At 37.1% G+C, this 17,288-nt stretch overlaps 1 protein-coding gene across 30 annotated transcripts; it reads right to left on the bottom strand.

Annotated features, from left to right (window-relative positions):
* Nucleotides 1–371: 371 nt before the first annotated feature.
* LOC133722306 (probable disease resistance protein At4g27220) lies at nt 372–17,035 on the bottom strand. 30 transcript variants are annotated; one of them, XM_062149171.1, is made up of 32 exons: nt 16,831–17,035; nt 15,995–16,707; nt 13,104–15,894; nt 12,638–13,010; nt 12,470–12,552; nt 12,199–12,359; nt 12,001–12,057; nt 11,029–11,449; nt 10,897–10,936; nt 10,751–10,778; nt 10,276–10,323; nt 9,889–10,049; nt 9,685–9,789; nt 9,477–9,572; nt 8,730–8,789; nt 8,530–8,635; nt 8,345–8,432; nt 8,100–8,158; nt 7,582–7,699; nt 7,435–7,490; nt 7,226–7,315; nt 6,271–6,318; nt 5,107–5,293; nt 4,583–4,939; nt 4,342–4,466; nt 4,027–4,205; nt 2,474–2,562; nt 2,017–2,295; nt 1,527–1,687; nt 1,361–1,414; nt 1,191–1,250; nt 372–798 (listed from the first exon to the last, which is right to left on the bottom strand). In XM_062149171.1, exons 1-4 carry the CDS (start codon nt 16,855–16,857, stop codon nt 12,987–12,989), a joined length of 3,555 nt encoding a protein of 1,184 aa, XP_062005155.1. In that variant the 5' UTR covers nt 16,858–17,035; the 3' UTR covers nt 372–798; nt 1,191–1,250; nt 1,361–1,414; nt 1,527–1,687; nt 2,017–2,295; nt 2,474–2,562; nt 4,027–4,205; nt 4,342–4,466; nt 4,583–4,939; nt 5,107–5,293; nt 6,271–6,318; nt 7,226–7,315; nt 7,435–7,490; nt 7,582–7,699; nt 8,100–8,158; nt 8,345–8,432; nt 8,530–8,635; nt 8,730–8,789; nt 9,477–9,572; nt 9,685–9,789; nt 9,889–10,049; nt 10,276–10,323; nt 10,751–10,778; nt 10,897–10,936; nt 11,029–11,449; nt 12,001–12,057; nt 12,199–12,359; nt 12,470–12,552; nt 12,638–12,986. The 30 variants fall into 30 exon arrangements, with proteins under 30 accessions (XP_062005155.1, XP_062005150.1, XP_062005161.1 ...); XM_062149166.1 differs by having other exon boundaries at nt 10,901–10,936; XM_062149177.1 differs by having other exon boundaries at nt 11,409–11,449.
* Between the last annotated feature and the right edge of the window lie 253 nt (nt 17,036–17,288).

The raw sequence follows: 17,288 nt of genomic DNA, 5'->3' as shown, positions 1-17,288 counted from the left end.
ATTGTCGTGCACTACAATCATTCATGTGGTGGACTCTTTAGTTTCCCAAGTTACGTTGGGAGATTGGCTTATAAATTGAATGTTTTGTTGTTGCTTGGCATCCTTATCCTACTATTTCAAACCTACATGTTTTCGATTGATTACCAAGCCTTGCCCTCTCATGGCTTTTAGCCCAAATACAAGAGCTCAAGCTGGTTCTTCAAGAAACCATCCCAGAAATGTTTTTAACCCTTTTCCTAGACCAATAGAAAATGAACCACCTATTATCACCTGAGTTGGAAATACTAGGGATGTTGTTGACTGGAATGAGACTCATGTCTTTGTTCCAAAATCAGCTCCTACCTTTAAAGCCCATTACTTGAGATACTGCATAGTACGTAGCTAAAATTTAGCCAAGACTAGCCTGTCTTGCTTTAAGGATAGCTACGGCAGAGCAAAGCACATGTAAAAATTAGAAACATACAGTTACACCAGTTTTACAATTGAACATTGTAAAACAGAGCATGTTTGATACTGTCTCTTGAAAACAAATCATGTTTGCCTGAAAAAAATCTTAGGCCTTGTCTAGCCTCGTAGAGGACCAAGAGGAACACAAATTACACCTGCTCCTTCATCTGCAGAGTCACCCTTTTTCTGTGGACAGCGATGCTCTGCCAAGCAAGCCAAGCTAAGCATGTGTGTGAAGGATTTTATAATGGTATCCTCTGGGTCCAAACTTGTATAACAATGCAATCGTCTACACGCATTATTGTTATCATGCTTTCCTTCGTACTCCACAGCAAGCTCATAACACCAACCCTATAGTTAAAAGCCAAAATGGGACTTAGTTCTAAAAAATGGCTCCTAAAAAAACGCCAGATTCATCAGGCCATAGTACACCAATTATTAATATGCTGCAAACAGTGAGGTTAATGGAAGACATGACAAGTGAGGCTAATGGTGCATCAAGAACTGAACTCTCAGCCATGCACTGAGTTGAGGTAACCCGCTGCAAGAAATTTTAAAGGTTGCACTGAAATCAGAACACTATATTTTCAGAGAATCAGGTCAGGGATACTCTATAATGGCTAAGGTTCTGAAGATCACTATTGATATTAACTTTAGTCCTAGTTTAACTTTAAAAGGAAAAGTCTCACAAAACAATAATCACATCCAAATGCAGAAAGCACAGAAAATGAGGAACAACATACTTCAGAAAAATCCTGGATGAATGCTTGCTTCCTTGTCCTTCTCAACAGCATTCAATTCCCCTGCAGGACTTGATTGAATTGATGCGCCACAAAACAATTTGCTATGAGATTAGGGTGCTCAAAACAGTGGATATGTAAACAAAAACAGAAAATATCATGGTGTTGCAGACCTGTTCAGTACGATTCTCAGCAATGACCTCATCAAAACCAGCATCCTTGAGCATCTGAGTTCATTATAAATATACAAAAGTAAGAATGACCTCATATGCTAAGTAAAGTATGAATAGAGTGTTTTATAAAGGCAGCCCAAGTAAAAGTGATCAGATTCTTGCTTACCTGACCACATGCTTTTACATCATGGAGTTCATATCCTCTTTGCTTAATGTACTCAGAAAACTCAACCGACGGAGTTCCAGCATCCTACAGTAATCATTGATGAGAACTTTGCCTCCTGGCTTCAACCACTTGTAAAAGGATCGGAACAATGCAGGCTTGTCCTGGCAGTTGTTTTAATGTCATCCAGAGTCATATATACTGTATACGTTAACACATGACAAAGTAGTCTTATGTACTGTTTAATCAATCTGTCTGAGAACCAGGTATAGTAACAACAATTTTTCATTCATTACAAGGTCACAGACGGTCACTTATGAAACCATCCCAAACTACCTTATTTACAAATAAAGGGACGAGTATAAGAACATAACATTACACATAAGATCAGTTGGATGTGAGTTAATTGTAAGGGCAATAAAGCAAAAGGAGATAACAGAAAATACTCGGTTTAACTATTTTTCAATGGAGAAAAGGATTGCTGGGTTCTTACTTGAATGTGCAGAATGGTGTCACGGCTGTATATCATCAAATTTATTGTCAAGATATGTTTTCGTGGTGCAATCAGCAACTTCAAACTCAACAGCGCATTTGAGTCCAATGGATTGTTCAAGGGCAAAGGAAATCATGTTTACAGAGAGGTCAATGCCAACAACATCAACATCAAACGTATTGGCCATGTAAAAGTCACCTCCCCCAATGCCACAGCCAACATCTAAGACTTTCTAGCCGAGCTTAAGTTCCAACTTGGACACAAATTCCATAGTTGTCTCTGCTCAAGAGATAAATTCACTCAGAAATAGTAGGAGGATACTATCTACTTTATACTATACCAATAATCCACAATAATACTTCATATTTACCTTCTTACTGTCTCATACGTGCATCTCCAAACCACAAATACCCAAAAATGACATACCAAAAAGAATGGACCCCAGATAAGTGTGTACCTTTGTATTACTGACAGTAAAGCTTGTTGAAGTGGCACAGCAACATAAGTAGAAAATGCATCTTTCCAATATATCACTAAAGGAATTCCCTGCAGATATCACAATATAAAAATATTACAGGCTAACTCTGACCCAGAAAAAAAAAAGAAAAAGGAAGCCTAGCTTTTAGTTCTGAAACAAAACGAATACCCTGGAAGCTAGTTCTCCGTGATTCCTGCTACCAAATAGCTGAAACGTATTTAATAAGCCTTACTAAGTTGACCTATTAGATTGAAGTGCCACAACCAAACTTTTACCATTTGTCACCCGCAAATAAAACTTCATATAGATGTATGAAATGAAGCCGGGTGCAAATGAAAGCTAAAAATTACAAGTTTGCTGCTTGTTGTCTCCTTTATGTTATGAATTTGTGGCTTTGAATTTTAATACCTTAGTAGATTGTCTATATACAACTTATTCTCCTTAGTAGATTGTATTGACTTCCCAAACTAAGGAATTATGAAAACAGTGTCATCCCTTTAGTTATCACGATAACTGATTTAGCAATACTAATAAAAGGGGGAAAAGCTTCTCACCAAGTATAAATACTGTCAAGCTGCAGTATGGATTTCAAAAGCACAGAACTGCCCTATCTATCATTGTCAGCAGAATGGCTCTTGGTCAGGTTTAAACTAGATGCCAACAGTTAAACACCCTAATAACAAGCAGAAGAAGAGGCTCCAAGAAAGAATAAAGTTCTCTATCATCAACATAAAATAAGAAGAATGCAATATTTTTACTGGTCTCACAAAAAGATAAAATCTTTCTTTATTGTGATTGTTTTCTCCTGAAAACTAGTACTGCATCTGTTCTTGCTTAGTATTCTGAAGCGTCTGTTTCCTGATGACTAAGATGGAACAGAGAGACACTATGTAGCCTCTCAACTTGCAGAGTATAAATCTACGATCAGCATTCGCTCACACTAATACTTCTAACCAATTGAAACGACCTATTTTGTATCATCACTATCTGATAACCACGTAAAATATATCTTTCCTAATGAAGCTATGTGGCAGATTGCTGCAATATTAGACTGTCAGACAGGAAATACTCTAATGTGTTGGTGCCCTTTCTGTCATCTGTCTAAAAGTAAGTTCTGGACTAAACCCCATTAGATAAAGGCTAATTTGCTCGTATATTGTTGTAACATCAACTTTATGTTGGTGAGCATTCCCAGCAGATATTTCAATATGCTAACATAATCAATGAGTGGAGTCACTTTTTGGTTCCTCTTTAATCAGACCTCATGAAACCAACAGTTAAATTGCAAGTACTTATAACCACAAATCCTGTCAAGCAAACAAACCCCAATTTTCAAAACACTATACTACCATTGAACACAAATCAAGTTTGGCTAGAATTAAGCTGTTTTCAATGTCAATTACATCAAATTCACTAATCATAAACAGTATTTCAGCTCAAATTTTCATCAACCAAAATATGTAGACCTATCAATTTAATAGGATCAAGGAAAAGATGGATAGAGAAAGAAAGAGATATGTCAACATTAATACCTGGGCATCATACATCACAATGCCAAATATTGAATCCAACAGCCCCCGATTCGTAACCATTACAGTCATGAAGTGAATATCAGTTCATTGATTTAATTCTGACCCAACTGCAGGTGCAAACAAAGGAGAATTGGTGCATTCCTTTCAAAGCCAGGCGTTGTTGCAGTAGCCACTAGTGCCTAGTCATAGAGAAAACAGAAACAACAGCAATTTTCTGCACGAGTCAATATCTAACAGAGGGTATGACCAATCATTTGACTCTACGTTTACATAATTGGTTTGGAACTTTGGATTACAAAATTAAGAATAGCTTACAAAGGAATGCGTGGAGCCTGAAGGATTGACTTGAAATCAAACTCTTTGCCATACAGAATTACATTAGTGGAAGGGGGGTTGGAGAGCTGCCCAATTACCGCACAAACACCAGCTGCAACCAAAACCTTTATATAAACAAACAGATGCCCAAGATTTCTTTCAGTTACCATACTGGCATATCATCAATACAAGCCAACAACAATTGAAAATTGTGATTGAAAGCACAAAAGTTTAGAGATACCCGGAATTAGTTTTGATCTTGTTATGGGCAAGTTGAGCCAATTCATCTACTAACTGAGCTTAGGCGGCAAAAACAATTACAGCGAGAGCATTTCCTCCCTAGTCGTTTTGATATCTCAGGCTGCCAACAACACCACCTTGAAATTGAGACCCTAACATTCCATTTAAGGTTTCTGAAGACTCTTCAACCACGGAGAAGACTTTTTAGTCTTGGAACCTTATCTCCTCAATGCACGTGCCTTTCTCCTTGTCCCCTTAAAAGTACCTCTGGTTACAACTCCAATCACAGTTCCATCTTCCCAGTCGTATGCGAGTTGACGGGGTCAAGGTCACGGCTAACCTCAAGGCGTTCGAAGGCCTTCAAACGAATAATCTCAATATGAATAAATAATGTTACCTATGGAAAAGCGCGCTCTCTCTCTCTCTCTCTATGTGTGTCAGTGTGTGTGTGTATATATGAATATAACTCACCAAAACAGCTTATAATTTCTATTTGTTTACTAGCAGGAACCCAAACTACCCTACCAATTATACTAGGCAATTCCTCCCGCACGATGCCGCGGGTTTGTTTGCTTGCTAATGATGAATGCTTTGACGCTCATGTCACATTGAGGTACTGATCAATTCAACGTCTGAATTAACAGGCACATAATTTCAATCACAAACCCAGATCCAAAGCCGCTCTTTTCTCCTTTGCTCAATCACCAGTCTGCTGCAAATTGAAGCAAAATCAATTCTCATACTAAATTCTCATGAGAAAAAAAAAATTACTTGAACACAGAAAAGAGCAATTAGCACCACAAAGTCACAAACATTCTCACTAACCAAAAAAAGGGGAAAAAATGAGAATAATATTGTGCTTTAAAATTTAAAGTAATCAAAACCAAACTAACACAGTCTTTTAAAGAGGCCTCAATTCCGGGATCTTAGCTTTGGCTCTTCATATTTTGGGCTGTTTTCACTTTCTTCGTATATAAAAAAAATATATGTATATATATATGTATATAGGTATGTGGTGTTACTTAACTTTTTGTACCATATGTACTTAGTCAATGTTCATTTTAGGGTTTAATAATATGATTAAAAAATGTCATGTCTTCATTTTGTTGGTGATATAATTATGTCTTTGGCAATTTACTAATGAATTTTAAAGTCCCTTATAATTTATGATACTGTCGAAGTAAACACAGTTTGACTGTGCGTATAATTTAAGTTTAATATTTTCATTATAATTCATAAATATTTTCAGTTACACATCTTCCTATTTTAAGGTAATGAAAATATTCACCTAATAATTTTTACTATCATTCTGCATTCCATTCACCTAACTTTTGAGCTTTAAGTGTGCAAATTTGTTGAAATTGCCCTAGCACAAAATATTTTAGTATTGATTATGTTACTTATAGTTCACAGTTCAAACCCTGCATTTACTATATAAAATATTAAATCATTATCCTTGATAATGATAATGTGTAAACCAATTTATAAACTCATAACATTAGTTGAATCTAACAGATTGAGAATAAACAGATTAACAATAACTTAATAATTAACTGCTCCTGCAGCCTAACAACAGAATAATTTCAACTCTCATACAAATGAACAATAAACAACTTCACATAGAACCAAGGTCTATTCACACAGAGATCAATACTTGCAATTAGAATAACATTATCTAAACATTTGTACCTGAACTCAAAATACTTGGAAAATTTAACAGCTCACAGTTCCTGATATCTGTAGAACAAAAACAAACAATTACCTATTACAGCTATATACATAATAACACAAAAACATAACATTTGCAGAAACAAAGTAGTCTGTGAATTTCATGTCATATTGTCATTATATAATGTTCTCTCCCATTTAAAGTTTCAAAGGACATCATTATACCTGGTTACAAAATTTACATCACTTTAAGGAAACTTCAATTTGATAATTGAATTGAAAAACTTACCTTACTTGATTTCTTTGGTCAGCCATTTTCAAAAGAAACAAAGTTTTGGGGGGGTTGGTTTTCTAGTGAAGAACAGGGTTTGAACTGTGAACTATAAGCAACATAATCAATACTAAATGTAGTGAATACTCCGAGACAGTTGTCATTGGTTTCTTATGAAAAAGAATCCATCTCCCCAACCAAAATTGCACACATGGATGGCCGATTTTTCAAGTGATGTTTTATGTTGATCACAATATAAAACAGACATCGTAGTTTCCCAAAAATGAAAAAAGAAAAAAAAAACAAAAAAAAACAAAACAAAATAAAAGTATGAATTAGACCACATATGCTGCAAATTTTCTGAATATGATTTCTTTGAGAAGCAGAATATCAAGGTTTCTCAAAAACCATTTACATTATTTAAACTTTGTAGTCCTTGAAATCCAGAAAAACGAACGCATTCATATGTGCTAACATTGTCCGTAGATCACTCAATATCAGTAGTCAGCATCAATCAATCAATTAATAAAAGTTATCTTCTACACTTACTGACTCACAAAAATTGATAAGAAACCATAAAGGATGCAAGCTTACAGAAAAATCCTGTTATCTCTGATAACTATACTAATAATCACTCCTCAGAACGTTAATTAATTTCACCCAATGGGAATTACAGATACCAACAATGACACATTAATTCCATACCTGTATAAGAATAGAACACCAAACCGATACCAAATAACAGATACAGGAACAATGGCAGAAGAACAATCGAAATACTCCTTTGCATAGAACCTAGAGAATCAAATCAAAATAGCTATCAGGACTCGAAAAAAATAAATCACCCAAAAAACAATCGAAATCCACATCAACTGAAAATCAAAATTTTCAAATCGCCCAAATCAAGATCTCACCTTCAACCTCTTCCAACCAATCACTCAAATCGCAAACTCCACATCAAACAATATCCCTAAAACATGAAAACCCATATCAATTCAAAGCGAACAACAACAAAAACCCCCAGGAAAACCAAAAAATCCTAGAAATCTACCAGACAATACCTTCGATGTCAAAGCTTTCACAATCCACAGAAAGAAGAAACCAAGCTCTTCCCTTCTCCCCGTGATGATCCCAACGATGTAATAGCTGTATCGCCTTCCTCTGCTGATCCACGGCCTTCTATTGCAAAACGACAACCTGACGTTAAGCACAATCGAATAACAACGCACTAAATTGATAGGCAAATTGTAATTCACAACAAAGACCAGGGGCAAAAGTGTCATTCCATTTCGGGACCTTAGGAACAGTGCTCATGAACACCAACTCTCCTTTAGTATATAGCTAGAAATTTTGCCCGCGCTTTGCCGCGGGTTTTGGAGCTAACACAATGTTATTTAAGGACTAAATTCAAAAGTATAGAAAATATAGTTGACATGATCATTATATTAACCAAGAAACATTCCATGTCCGAGTTGCAGCTTAATGCTAAGAAACCGAAACATTTAATAAGGGCAGCAAATTACATACCTATCATAGATAAATTTTATTAGCTCATCAGTAGCCACTAAAGCTGGCTCACCTAATTTGATGGCTTTGTGCAGATATTTCAAATGGCTATATTTTGGTTCCCTGGTAGTCCTGGAATAAATAGGAAGAAGCATGTGTTAGATAAGTAATAGACTTCACGTAAGATGATGTTAGGTTAAACCCAGTTCCCTTACTTTACACATTTAACATTAGGGAAATGTTAAATGTGTAAAGCAAGGGTTATGAGCCAAAATTTACAAAGAACCTAGTCAAGATCCTAATCCCCTATTTTCATACCATATTCATCTAGAGGTGCATCATAGTCATAGCTAGTTGCAATGAAGGGACCGCCAGCTGTTCGGCCAAAATTCGTTCCTCCATGGTACTGTAACAAAATCAGAGTAAAAGATGGTTAAATCAGATAATTTTACCAACATCAGCAAAGATAAAATTAGCTTTGAAATATAGAGGAGAATAAGTACCATGTAGTAGTTGGCAAAAGAACCACCATTTTGTATAAACCTTGCAACTGAAAATGCCAAGTCCTGTGCAAGTCTAGTAGGAACTGCTCCACAAAATTCTGTATACCTGTAGAGTTTACATAAAAGAGTCAGAATTAGAAAGAGAGAAAGAAGGAATAATGGGTAAAAATAAATAAATAAATAAAACTTGAGAGAGGAACCATGACTGACAAACCCAAGCCCAAAGCCGTCCTCTTCTCCTTTGCTCAATCACTGGTCTGCTGCAAATTGAAGCACAATCAATTCTCATACTAAAATCCCATGAGAAAAAAACATACTTAAACACAGAAAATAGCAATTAGCATCACAGACATTCTCACTGACCATAAAAAAGGAAAAAGAAAATTGAGAATATTAGCTGCTTCAAAGCAAGAAACTGCCACAAACCAAAGGCTACAGATGTCCAAACAAAATCTATTGTCCAAAAGTGAAATCTATCACCCAAAACCTATCCCTGGCTCACATGTTCCTTTCTAATCAACTATTACATAATACATCAGTGTCCCTGTACTGTCAACTTCTAATTACAACATATACTTGTAAGTCTACTTGCCACAAAGCCCATCACAAACAAAACTAAGAGAAGAAGAATATATTCACACACACAACCAGAAGACTATATCAGAAGCATATTTCACTCCCTCACTAACCAAACAGAGCTCCACACACAATCAAATCCCTCAGATCGAAGATAAAGCTGTAGCAAATGAAAACAATCCGAAAAATCAAAACTATTTGAACCCGATAATAATGATAGCGATAGTGATTTGAATCAAGCAATCAAAAAAACCCGAAAATTCAAGCTTCTGTTCAAGTTCTAGTTTCTAATCGCATCAAAAAGCAAAGCAATCAAAAGACACACAGAAAACCTAGAGGGATAGAGAAGAGAGAGAAACAGATCGGCATACCTTGTAAGCTAAGAACGTGCAAGTTTTGTTGCTATTGTTACTAATGGCCTCCTCGAGTTGGAGTTGATATCTATGCTTCTCATATGCTTCAGTTTCCTGCAAAAGATGATGTTGGTAATGAGATCAAAAGCCAACAAATGTTGTAATGTTTATGAGTCTCAGTAAAAGCAGAGATACAACTCACTGGGGGAATAAGTATAGTACTTACCCCTATGGGAGCACCTTGCTGTGTCTATGTTTACGATATCTTTTACAGGAGATGTTTAATTTCATCATCGAGCACTGACTTGATAACCTCCTCCATCGCTTATGCCTTGATAACAATATATAAGATCAGTAAATAATTCAACTCAAATCAATATACTATAAAAGATCAAGCAAACAAATGATAAAAGAGGTGCTCGACATATACCTCTAAAGTGTAACCGAGTGAACTCTAATCAATGATAAAAGCCAATGCCTCAGAGTTCTCATTTGGACTTATCCTCCACCTTCTCCAACGCTTTAGCTTCAAGGGTTTCTGAGTTCATTATTATTTGTTTCATTCCTTGTCGAAGCATATTGCAGGCATATCTGGAAGCAAGATAAAGAAAAAGAAGCATGTGACTACATTTCAATAAATATTCATATACAGTACAGTACCCTTTGAGTCTCTTTCACCAAATGTATAGATTATGTTGTCTCCATCTATTATTCTTATTCATGAAGTAGGTAATGAGGACACACACACACGCGATATTCCTATACACCAAGTAATAAGCCCCAAAATCATAATCTAACCACAATCTAGAAAGCATACCTAAAAGGCGGGTACTATGTCAGATCTATTGCATTGGAAATGCCCAGGCTGCAAGAAAAACATAGAGAAGATAAATTAAACATAATAATAATTTCTAAAAGATAGACAATGTAATAACCCGGTTCAACTATGATCTACAATCACTAAACCCCAATCATCATATAAGTACATAGTAAAAAGAAACTGAAATAATTCCAAAATATCTTAGCTCAGAGTCACCAAGTTCATTGATAAAGGAACCAAAGACAAATATCACTTTTCAGAATCCTATAACCAAAGTATAGATCCAAAAATACCAAAGAGAATAAATTTTGTTTATAAGCTTGTAATATCCAGATAATATCTACCCCTATCATATGCAAAAATAGTTTGATAAATGTAGGCTGGAGTTGACCATCTCATTTTGTACTCATCCTATCAAAATCAACCTTATTATTTTAAAACATATTGAAAGAGAAAAGGATTGATTACTAACCATAAAACAAAAATCTTTTCAGGAGAAACTGAAAATCCATAACACATGATAATAAAAAGCAAAGGTGAGTATAAAATCGAAATCCAAACTGGACAGCGAGAGAGTGAGAAAGCTAAAAAAGAGGCAGAAGGGAGGAAGAGAGAAACCAACAGGAGAGAATCCCAAACTGGAGCACGAACAATACCCCTACAAAATTGAAATCCAAGTAAATTGAAAACCAGCCACAGCAAAAAACCCAACGAAAACTATAAACCAAAAAACACAAATCAAAAACCAACCGAAAATGTAGTCGGCAGAGCTATCCAAAACACAGATCTTCTTCTCCTCACAGCAAAACCGAATCACCACTCTCTAGTTCTCTCTCTCTCTCTGTTTCAACTGTGCTTTCTCTAGAAAACACAAACCCAAAAAAAAAAAAAAAAAGGTCCTATTGTCCTAAAAAAGCAAACTGAATTGTTCTGAAACTATCCAATAGTCTCTCTTTTTGTCTAACAAACAAAGTTCAAATCTTTTCACAACAAAAGCTTATAAACTAAATAAAAATGCTCATAAAGTCATTCTACACAATCAACAACATACTAATCAAATGCGTACAGAAATCAAAATCATAAAAAAAAAAAAAAAAAAAAACTTGCTGAAAGAAACAGAGTTAACCTACCAAGCTGCCCATCTTTCCGATCTCAGGAGGAATCTCTCCACCTAGATTATTAACATTCAAATAAAAGTCAGTGGGCTAAGTCAAGTTGGCAATCTCTTGTTCCGAATTTAATGAAAAATCATAGTAGTGAGCATTTAATGACAAATCATAGTAGTGAGCAGATAAAATTATGAACAAATTTGCTCCCTATAAGTTCACCTACAGGCGTACCAACAATTTAGAAAATCATGCTTTTCAGAAAAATACACACACATTATCTGATGTACTAACTACCCAAATTCGTTCCATTCCCTCCCAAATCAAAACACTGTCAAGCAAAAAGAGCATAGATCATATTTTCATGTCCAATTAAAAATATTACAAAGCTCAAACGCCAACCCTTGATCGATTTAACCAAGAAAAAATTAGTTTATTCCTTGTTTTCAGAAGATTATAAATAGCTGAGACTCGGAAAATCATTCGTACCCACCACCCAAACTCGTCCCCTTCCTCCCCATATCAAAACCAAATAATTCCAATAACTGATAAGAAACTTATACATAGCACACAATTTGATGAAAGTTTTTCAAATTGCCAAAGATCAGAACCTTACCTTGAAACCATTCCAATGTTGCCGAGAATCCTCAGATGCAAGTACCCAACCTCATTTCTTGTCAGAGAAAACCATGGAAATTGTCAGCAAAATCAATACTCTGTTTAATCAAAACCTCTGAGCCCAAATCCTAAATCAATGACATATCAAGATTTACACTAATTTTGAAGAAATTTTTTGAAAAAAATAAGTCGATACCTCTCAAGAAAGCAAAAGCTCATCCCTGAGTTTATCCATGCAAGGAAAATTCAAGCTTGAGCACGAAGCACCAGACCTCTCACCCTTCTTCTCATCTTCTCATGTTTTCTTTTCTTCATTCACAACAACAATTTCAGGCTCTACCTTCTCTTTCTCACTCTCTGGCCATCAAAATACTCAAATTTCAGTAAAAAAGAACAATGAAAGAAAAAATTGAGCATTTAAATTTCAAAATAGGGAAGAAATCAAGAAAACCCAAAGTGGTTTGTACCTTCTTTTGTAGTTTCTTCATTATCAAGGTCAAGTGCAGCCACTGGGATTGAAACCGGGCTCTTTCGCTGAACTGTCCGCTTTCTGAAACACCCACAAAATCTTGAATCAAACAAAAGAAAGAATATAATTTCAATGTTTTCAATTAGATCAGTTCAACAATTAATACCTTCTCGATGAATCAAGAAGAACCCAAACTCTATCCAGCTTTGATCGATCAGTAAACCCGATAATCTGGCTCAGCAAATATTACTGTAGATAGACGCCTCTCTCCGTGTAGATAGAGACTTCCAGATTTACACAGGGAAGATCGAATCCGAATCGTAGATGCCAACAAACAGTACAGCTATCTCTCTCTCTGTCTCCACCTCTCTGTGCAGCGTAGTAGCGAAGACACGATTGGACTGAGCAGCAGACCAGGTGTCGAGAAGAAAGACGCGGGAGTTTTGAGACGGTAGACAGGTGTCGGGCAACAGAGACTTTTCATCCATGACCGGCTCGGCTGGAGCCGTCACTGTTCACACCCTTATGAGCCGCAGTTGCTTAGGAACAGTAACCCATCTTTAGTATATAGTAAATAAGCAGACTATAAGGGAAAAAGAAAAATGAATTAAGTTTATGACCCAGCGACATACTCTCAGTATCCGTCTGCGCATCAGATTCAGAGAATGACCACCATTGAAAAGATCATGATTCCTGCTGTTGAAGTAGTCAGAAACAGAGGATGGAAATGACAAGTGGGGGCACTCGTGTATACGCAAGTGTTCCAATGAAGGACACTCAAAATCAATAGTAGCACTTCCCTCGTACAACATTGGAAGAGATTGCAAACATAAGTTCTTCAATTTTGGAAGAACGGTCTTCTTGTTGTTCAATGTTTCCCTCCTTGCTTCGATTACTCTTTCCAAGACAGGGCATTCGGATACATCAAGGTTTTCCAATTGAAAAAGACACTGAGCCACATCAAATGTGAAGAGACTTCCCCGGAATTTGCAATTCACAATGACCAATTTCTTTAGAGTCTGGAACATTCCACGTGGAGCAGGACCATTACACATGCTTCTTACTGCGGGTAGATCCAACAACACCATCTCTCTCAGATTTGTATGATCTAGCTCAAATCCTTCACATCCAAAAACATGTTCCACTCCACTTCTCTCACAGATTAGTTGTTCCAGATTTGCTAGTTTCTGCAACAATTTTGATGGCAACAGTGCATTCCCAAAAGTAGGACACCCAGAGACCTTCAATAATTTCAGACTGCAGAGAGATCCAGGTGGTAACTCACCAACACATAACTGCCTCAAGTGAGACAGTTCTTCCAGATACAAATCCTCCAAGTTCTCAAACACAGGCATATGTGGAACACATGTTATTGCATTCATCAATTCTATCAAGTTCGCACACCCACCAACTACAAAGAGAACTTTCAGTCCATGAAACCTCCCACGGTCATATTCCACAAGAATGTTACTTAACCCTTCGCAATATCTATAACGCAGCCTCTCAGTATTCTTTACCACAGCGTTGACAAACCAGTCCGGAAGGGTTCCTATGGTTGTGTCAGTTCTCAAGGATCTACAATTACAAGCGGATCGAAAGTTTCCATTGTCTCTCTCTCCATTATGGCCGCTGCGAATACTGATATCGAAGTAAACCCAATTCGGTTCGACCTCAACACTTTTAGGGATGCCATTTGCATTCGATATGCAAACTGTCAAAATGCTTAAATGTAATAAACCAGCTAATTCATCCAAGCCAATATTAGTTTCTTCTCCTTCTCCATCAATTTTACTCCCCCAGTCCAAAAATTCACATTCCATGTACAGTTCTTCTAACTTATGCAACTTGGTAATCACTTTAGATGGGATTGTGCGAATATGTACAGCACTGACATCCAGCATCCTTAGATTGGTCAACTGTCCTATTTCTCTTGACAATTCTTTCAGAGCATATCTTCTCATGCTAAGAATCTCAAGCTTGTGAAGTTTTCCGATTACAGAAATGTCAATTATGTTCCCGCAATAATCTAAATACAAAGCTTGAAGGTTGGTTAGAGAACTGATTGATTGGGGTAGTAATGAAATACCAGTGTAGCTAAGATCCAAGACTCTTAATTCATTCTGACTCTGGAAAAATGATTTTGGGATCTCATTTAAAGAAGCATTGTGTTGTAGTAATAAAATCTGGAGATTTGGACATACCAACTCTTCCGGTAGCTTGCAAATTTTGTTCTTCATTAGTGAGATTGCAGAGTAGCCTTTATGTGCATCAATCTTCGGCCAATTCTTCAATTCATAGCCACTTTTCACCAAGAACCGCTGGCCGTCTTCAGATAATGAAATTGATATTGCCACATCCCGAATGACATCATGCATCCTTACAAATCCGTCATCTCTAGCATCCAAAAGCAAGCTAGAATCTTTAAGGGCCTTCACCACTAAATATGTTCTGTCTCGGGCTTCTAGCATGTTGGAATCTTGAAACATTCCTTTCCCAATTCCATACATGAGCAAGTGTTCAATTGGGATATCATAATCTTCTGGGAACAGGCAGCAAAGCAAGAAGCATGATTTGGAATCATCAGATTTCAAGTAATCATAGCTTAACTTTATGGATGCATACACAACTCCCTCATCTTCAGGGTTGGGAGGTTGAGACGCTTGTAGTTGTCGAGCAGCTTCTTTCCATCCATCTAAACCTTGACCTCGAAGGGCCCTCGCAACTACTATCAAAGCAAGTGGTAGACCGGCGCATTCTCTAGCCACCTTACGTGCTACATCATAGAAAGTGGATGATTTGTCAAGAGGGTACTTCCTTGCTTCCTTCACAAATAAGCTCCAAGAATCTTCTTCTGATAAGATATTGAGATGTATGTTTGCATGGCAATCCATGGAATTGCAAACTGTCAATTTTCTGGTAGTCAGTAGAACTTTGGAATTGCATCTTTGAAGTTCGTTGTGGCTTGGAATTCCAATGCTTGAAAAGTCTATGCTCTTCCAAATGTCATCCAAGATTATGAGGATCCCAGTTCGTTTCAATATCTTCTCCTTCAATTTACTGGCTCTTCCAATTTCTGTCTTCTCCTCCAATTTCAAGCCCAGCAGTTCTGCAAATGTCTCTTGAATTTTCATCAAGTCGGGGTTTTGGGATACGACAGGCATAATCACTTGATTAAAAAGCCTACATTTTTGGGCTTGTGCTCCAACATATTTCACCATTGTCGTCTTTCCAACGCCCCCCATTCCGTAGACTCCAATGGTAGTGGCCTCATCATCTTTTAGCGCGTTCATGACCTTATCAATGGCTTGTTTTGTTGCTGCAAATTCTTTAAAACCTCCGATGCACATTTTAAGCACAGGTTCAGTCAGTCGTAATTTATTGCACACAGATTCCTCAATGGCATCCACAAGTTCTCTATCAGTTCTGCAAGTAAGCATTATGGATCAGAAAATCATCGGAAAAATTAATGATAAATCCAAAAGCACAAGTTTTACTAATTAAAAAAAGGTCTCATCATGCCTACTTATAATTCAGTGTATGCCATCCAGAGAAATTTGCCACTTTTGTTAAAGCATCTCTCCACTGCTGCACCTTTTCTGATTTGTGTTTCCCAGATTTTTCATGCTTAGTGAAAGCATCTCCAAAACTCCTCTTCTGATTTCGTACATCACTAGGATCCACATTATAAAAAAGTGGCAGAATTCTATTGTCGTCTTCTTTCATGCATTCACAAATGTTTCTAAGTTCCTCCAAACACCAAGTGGAAGAGGCATAGTTTGGAGAGAGAACAATAATTGCAAACCTTGATTCTTTAATTGCCAGTAGGAGAGTGGGAGAAATAACATCCCCTACTTGAAGGTCTTGGTCATCCATGAATGTTTTGATTCCTCTGTTTTTCAGTCGATCGTATAAAAAGGATGTAATACCCCGACGAGTGTCCTCACCCCTGAAACTCAAAAACACATCATGCTTCCACCTAGGAGCTGATGATTCAGCTGACGATGAAGGAAGAGATGCAGAGGCATCGACGTCAACCAGTTCTTGATTATCCTCTGATACTGGCTCTGGGGTTTCAGCCATGTAACTGAACCTACTCTTCCATATCCACCCAAGACTGGCTATTACGTTCCATGTCACCACAATAATGAACCAATTCTTCCATATCCACTTAAGACTGGCTATGATACCGAACCATTGCACCATTACCACACTAAGCACAATGACCATCCTCATCGTCTTCCAATTATTATTGTTTCAATATGCAAACATAGAGGACGAAAACAAAAACGAATCAAAACCAACGAAAACAAATATTGGAGGATACAACATATGAAATAGTAAGTAGAATATGTTTCTAACCTCAAAGACACACTGATAGAACTCCATTAGCTTCAGCTATTATAGACCCAGAGTATTGTGTCTTGGAGATTGAGGAGACTTCTGGATAGATGGATCTCCCTTAGCCTTGAAGGAGCTAGCTAGGGACTTATACACCTCCTCTGGTCCCAGAGATTGGGGGAATGTTCTTGACAATGTGGAGAGTCAGATCACCAGTGAGCAGAATTCTATCCTCACCAAGCCTTTCTCCATGGAGGAAATCCGTCGGGCTACAAAGCAACTTGGCAATTTCAAAGCCCCGGGTCCTGATGGATTTCCAGGTCCTTTCTATTGCAATTACTGGGATACCATGTGCGATACTATTAATCGGGCTGCCTCCTGCTTTTTTGATGGTAGCTTTGATGGTAACTCTACTCTTGACCTCTTAAATTGCACAAATATTACCCTGATCCCAAAAGTCCCTCACCCTGAGTCAGTTG

Source organism: Rosa rugosa, chromosome 7 (genome assembly GCF_958449725.1).
Source record: "Rosa rugosa chromosome 7, drRosRugo1.1, whole genome shotgun sequence".
Taxonomy (NCBI): Eukaryota; Viridiplantae; Streptophyta; class Magnoliopsida; order Rosales; family Rosaceae; genus Rosa; species Rosa rugosa.
Note: the sequence above shows the minus strand (reverse complement) of the source record. Positions and strands in the feature narration are given on the sequence as shown.

What these genes read in the sequence shown, in the direction of transcription:
- LOC133722306 (XM_062149171.1), bottom strand. Translation starts at nt 16,857, where the DNA reads ATGGAGTTCTATCAGTGTGTCTTTGAG. An exon ending in TGGCATACACTGAATTATAA is followed by an intron (nt 15,895 to 15,994) that starts GTAGGCATGATG and finishes GCTTACTTGCAG; the next exon opens with AACTGATAGAGAACTTGTGG. An exon ending in TGCGCAGACGGATACTGAGA is followed by an intron (nt 13,011 to 13,103) that starts GTATGTCGCTGG and finishes ACTGTTCCTAAG; the next exon opens with CAACTGCGGCTCATAAGGGT.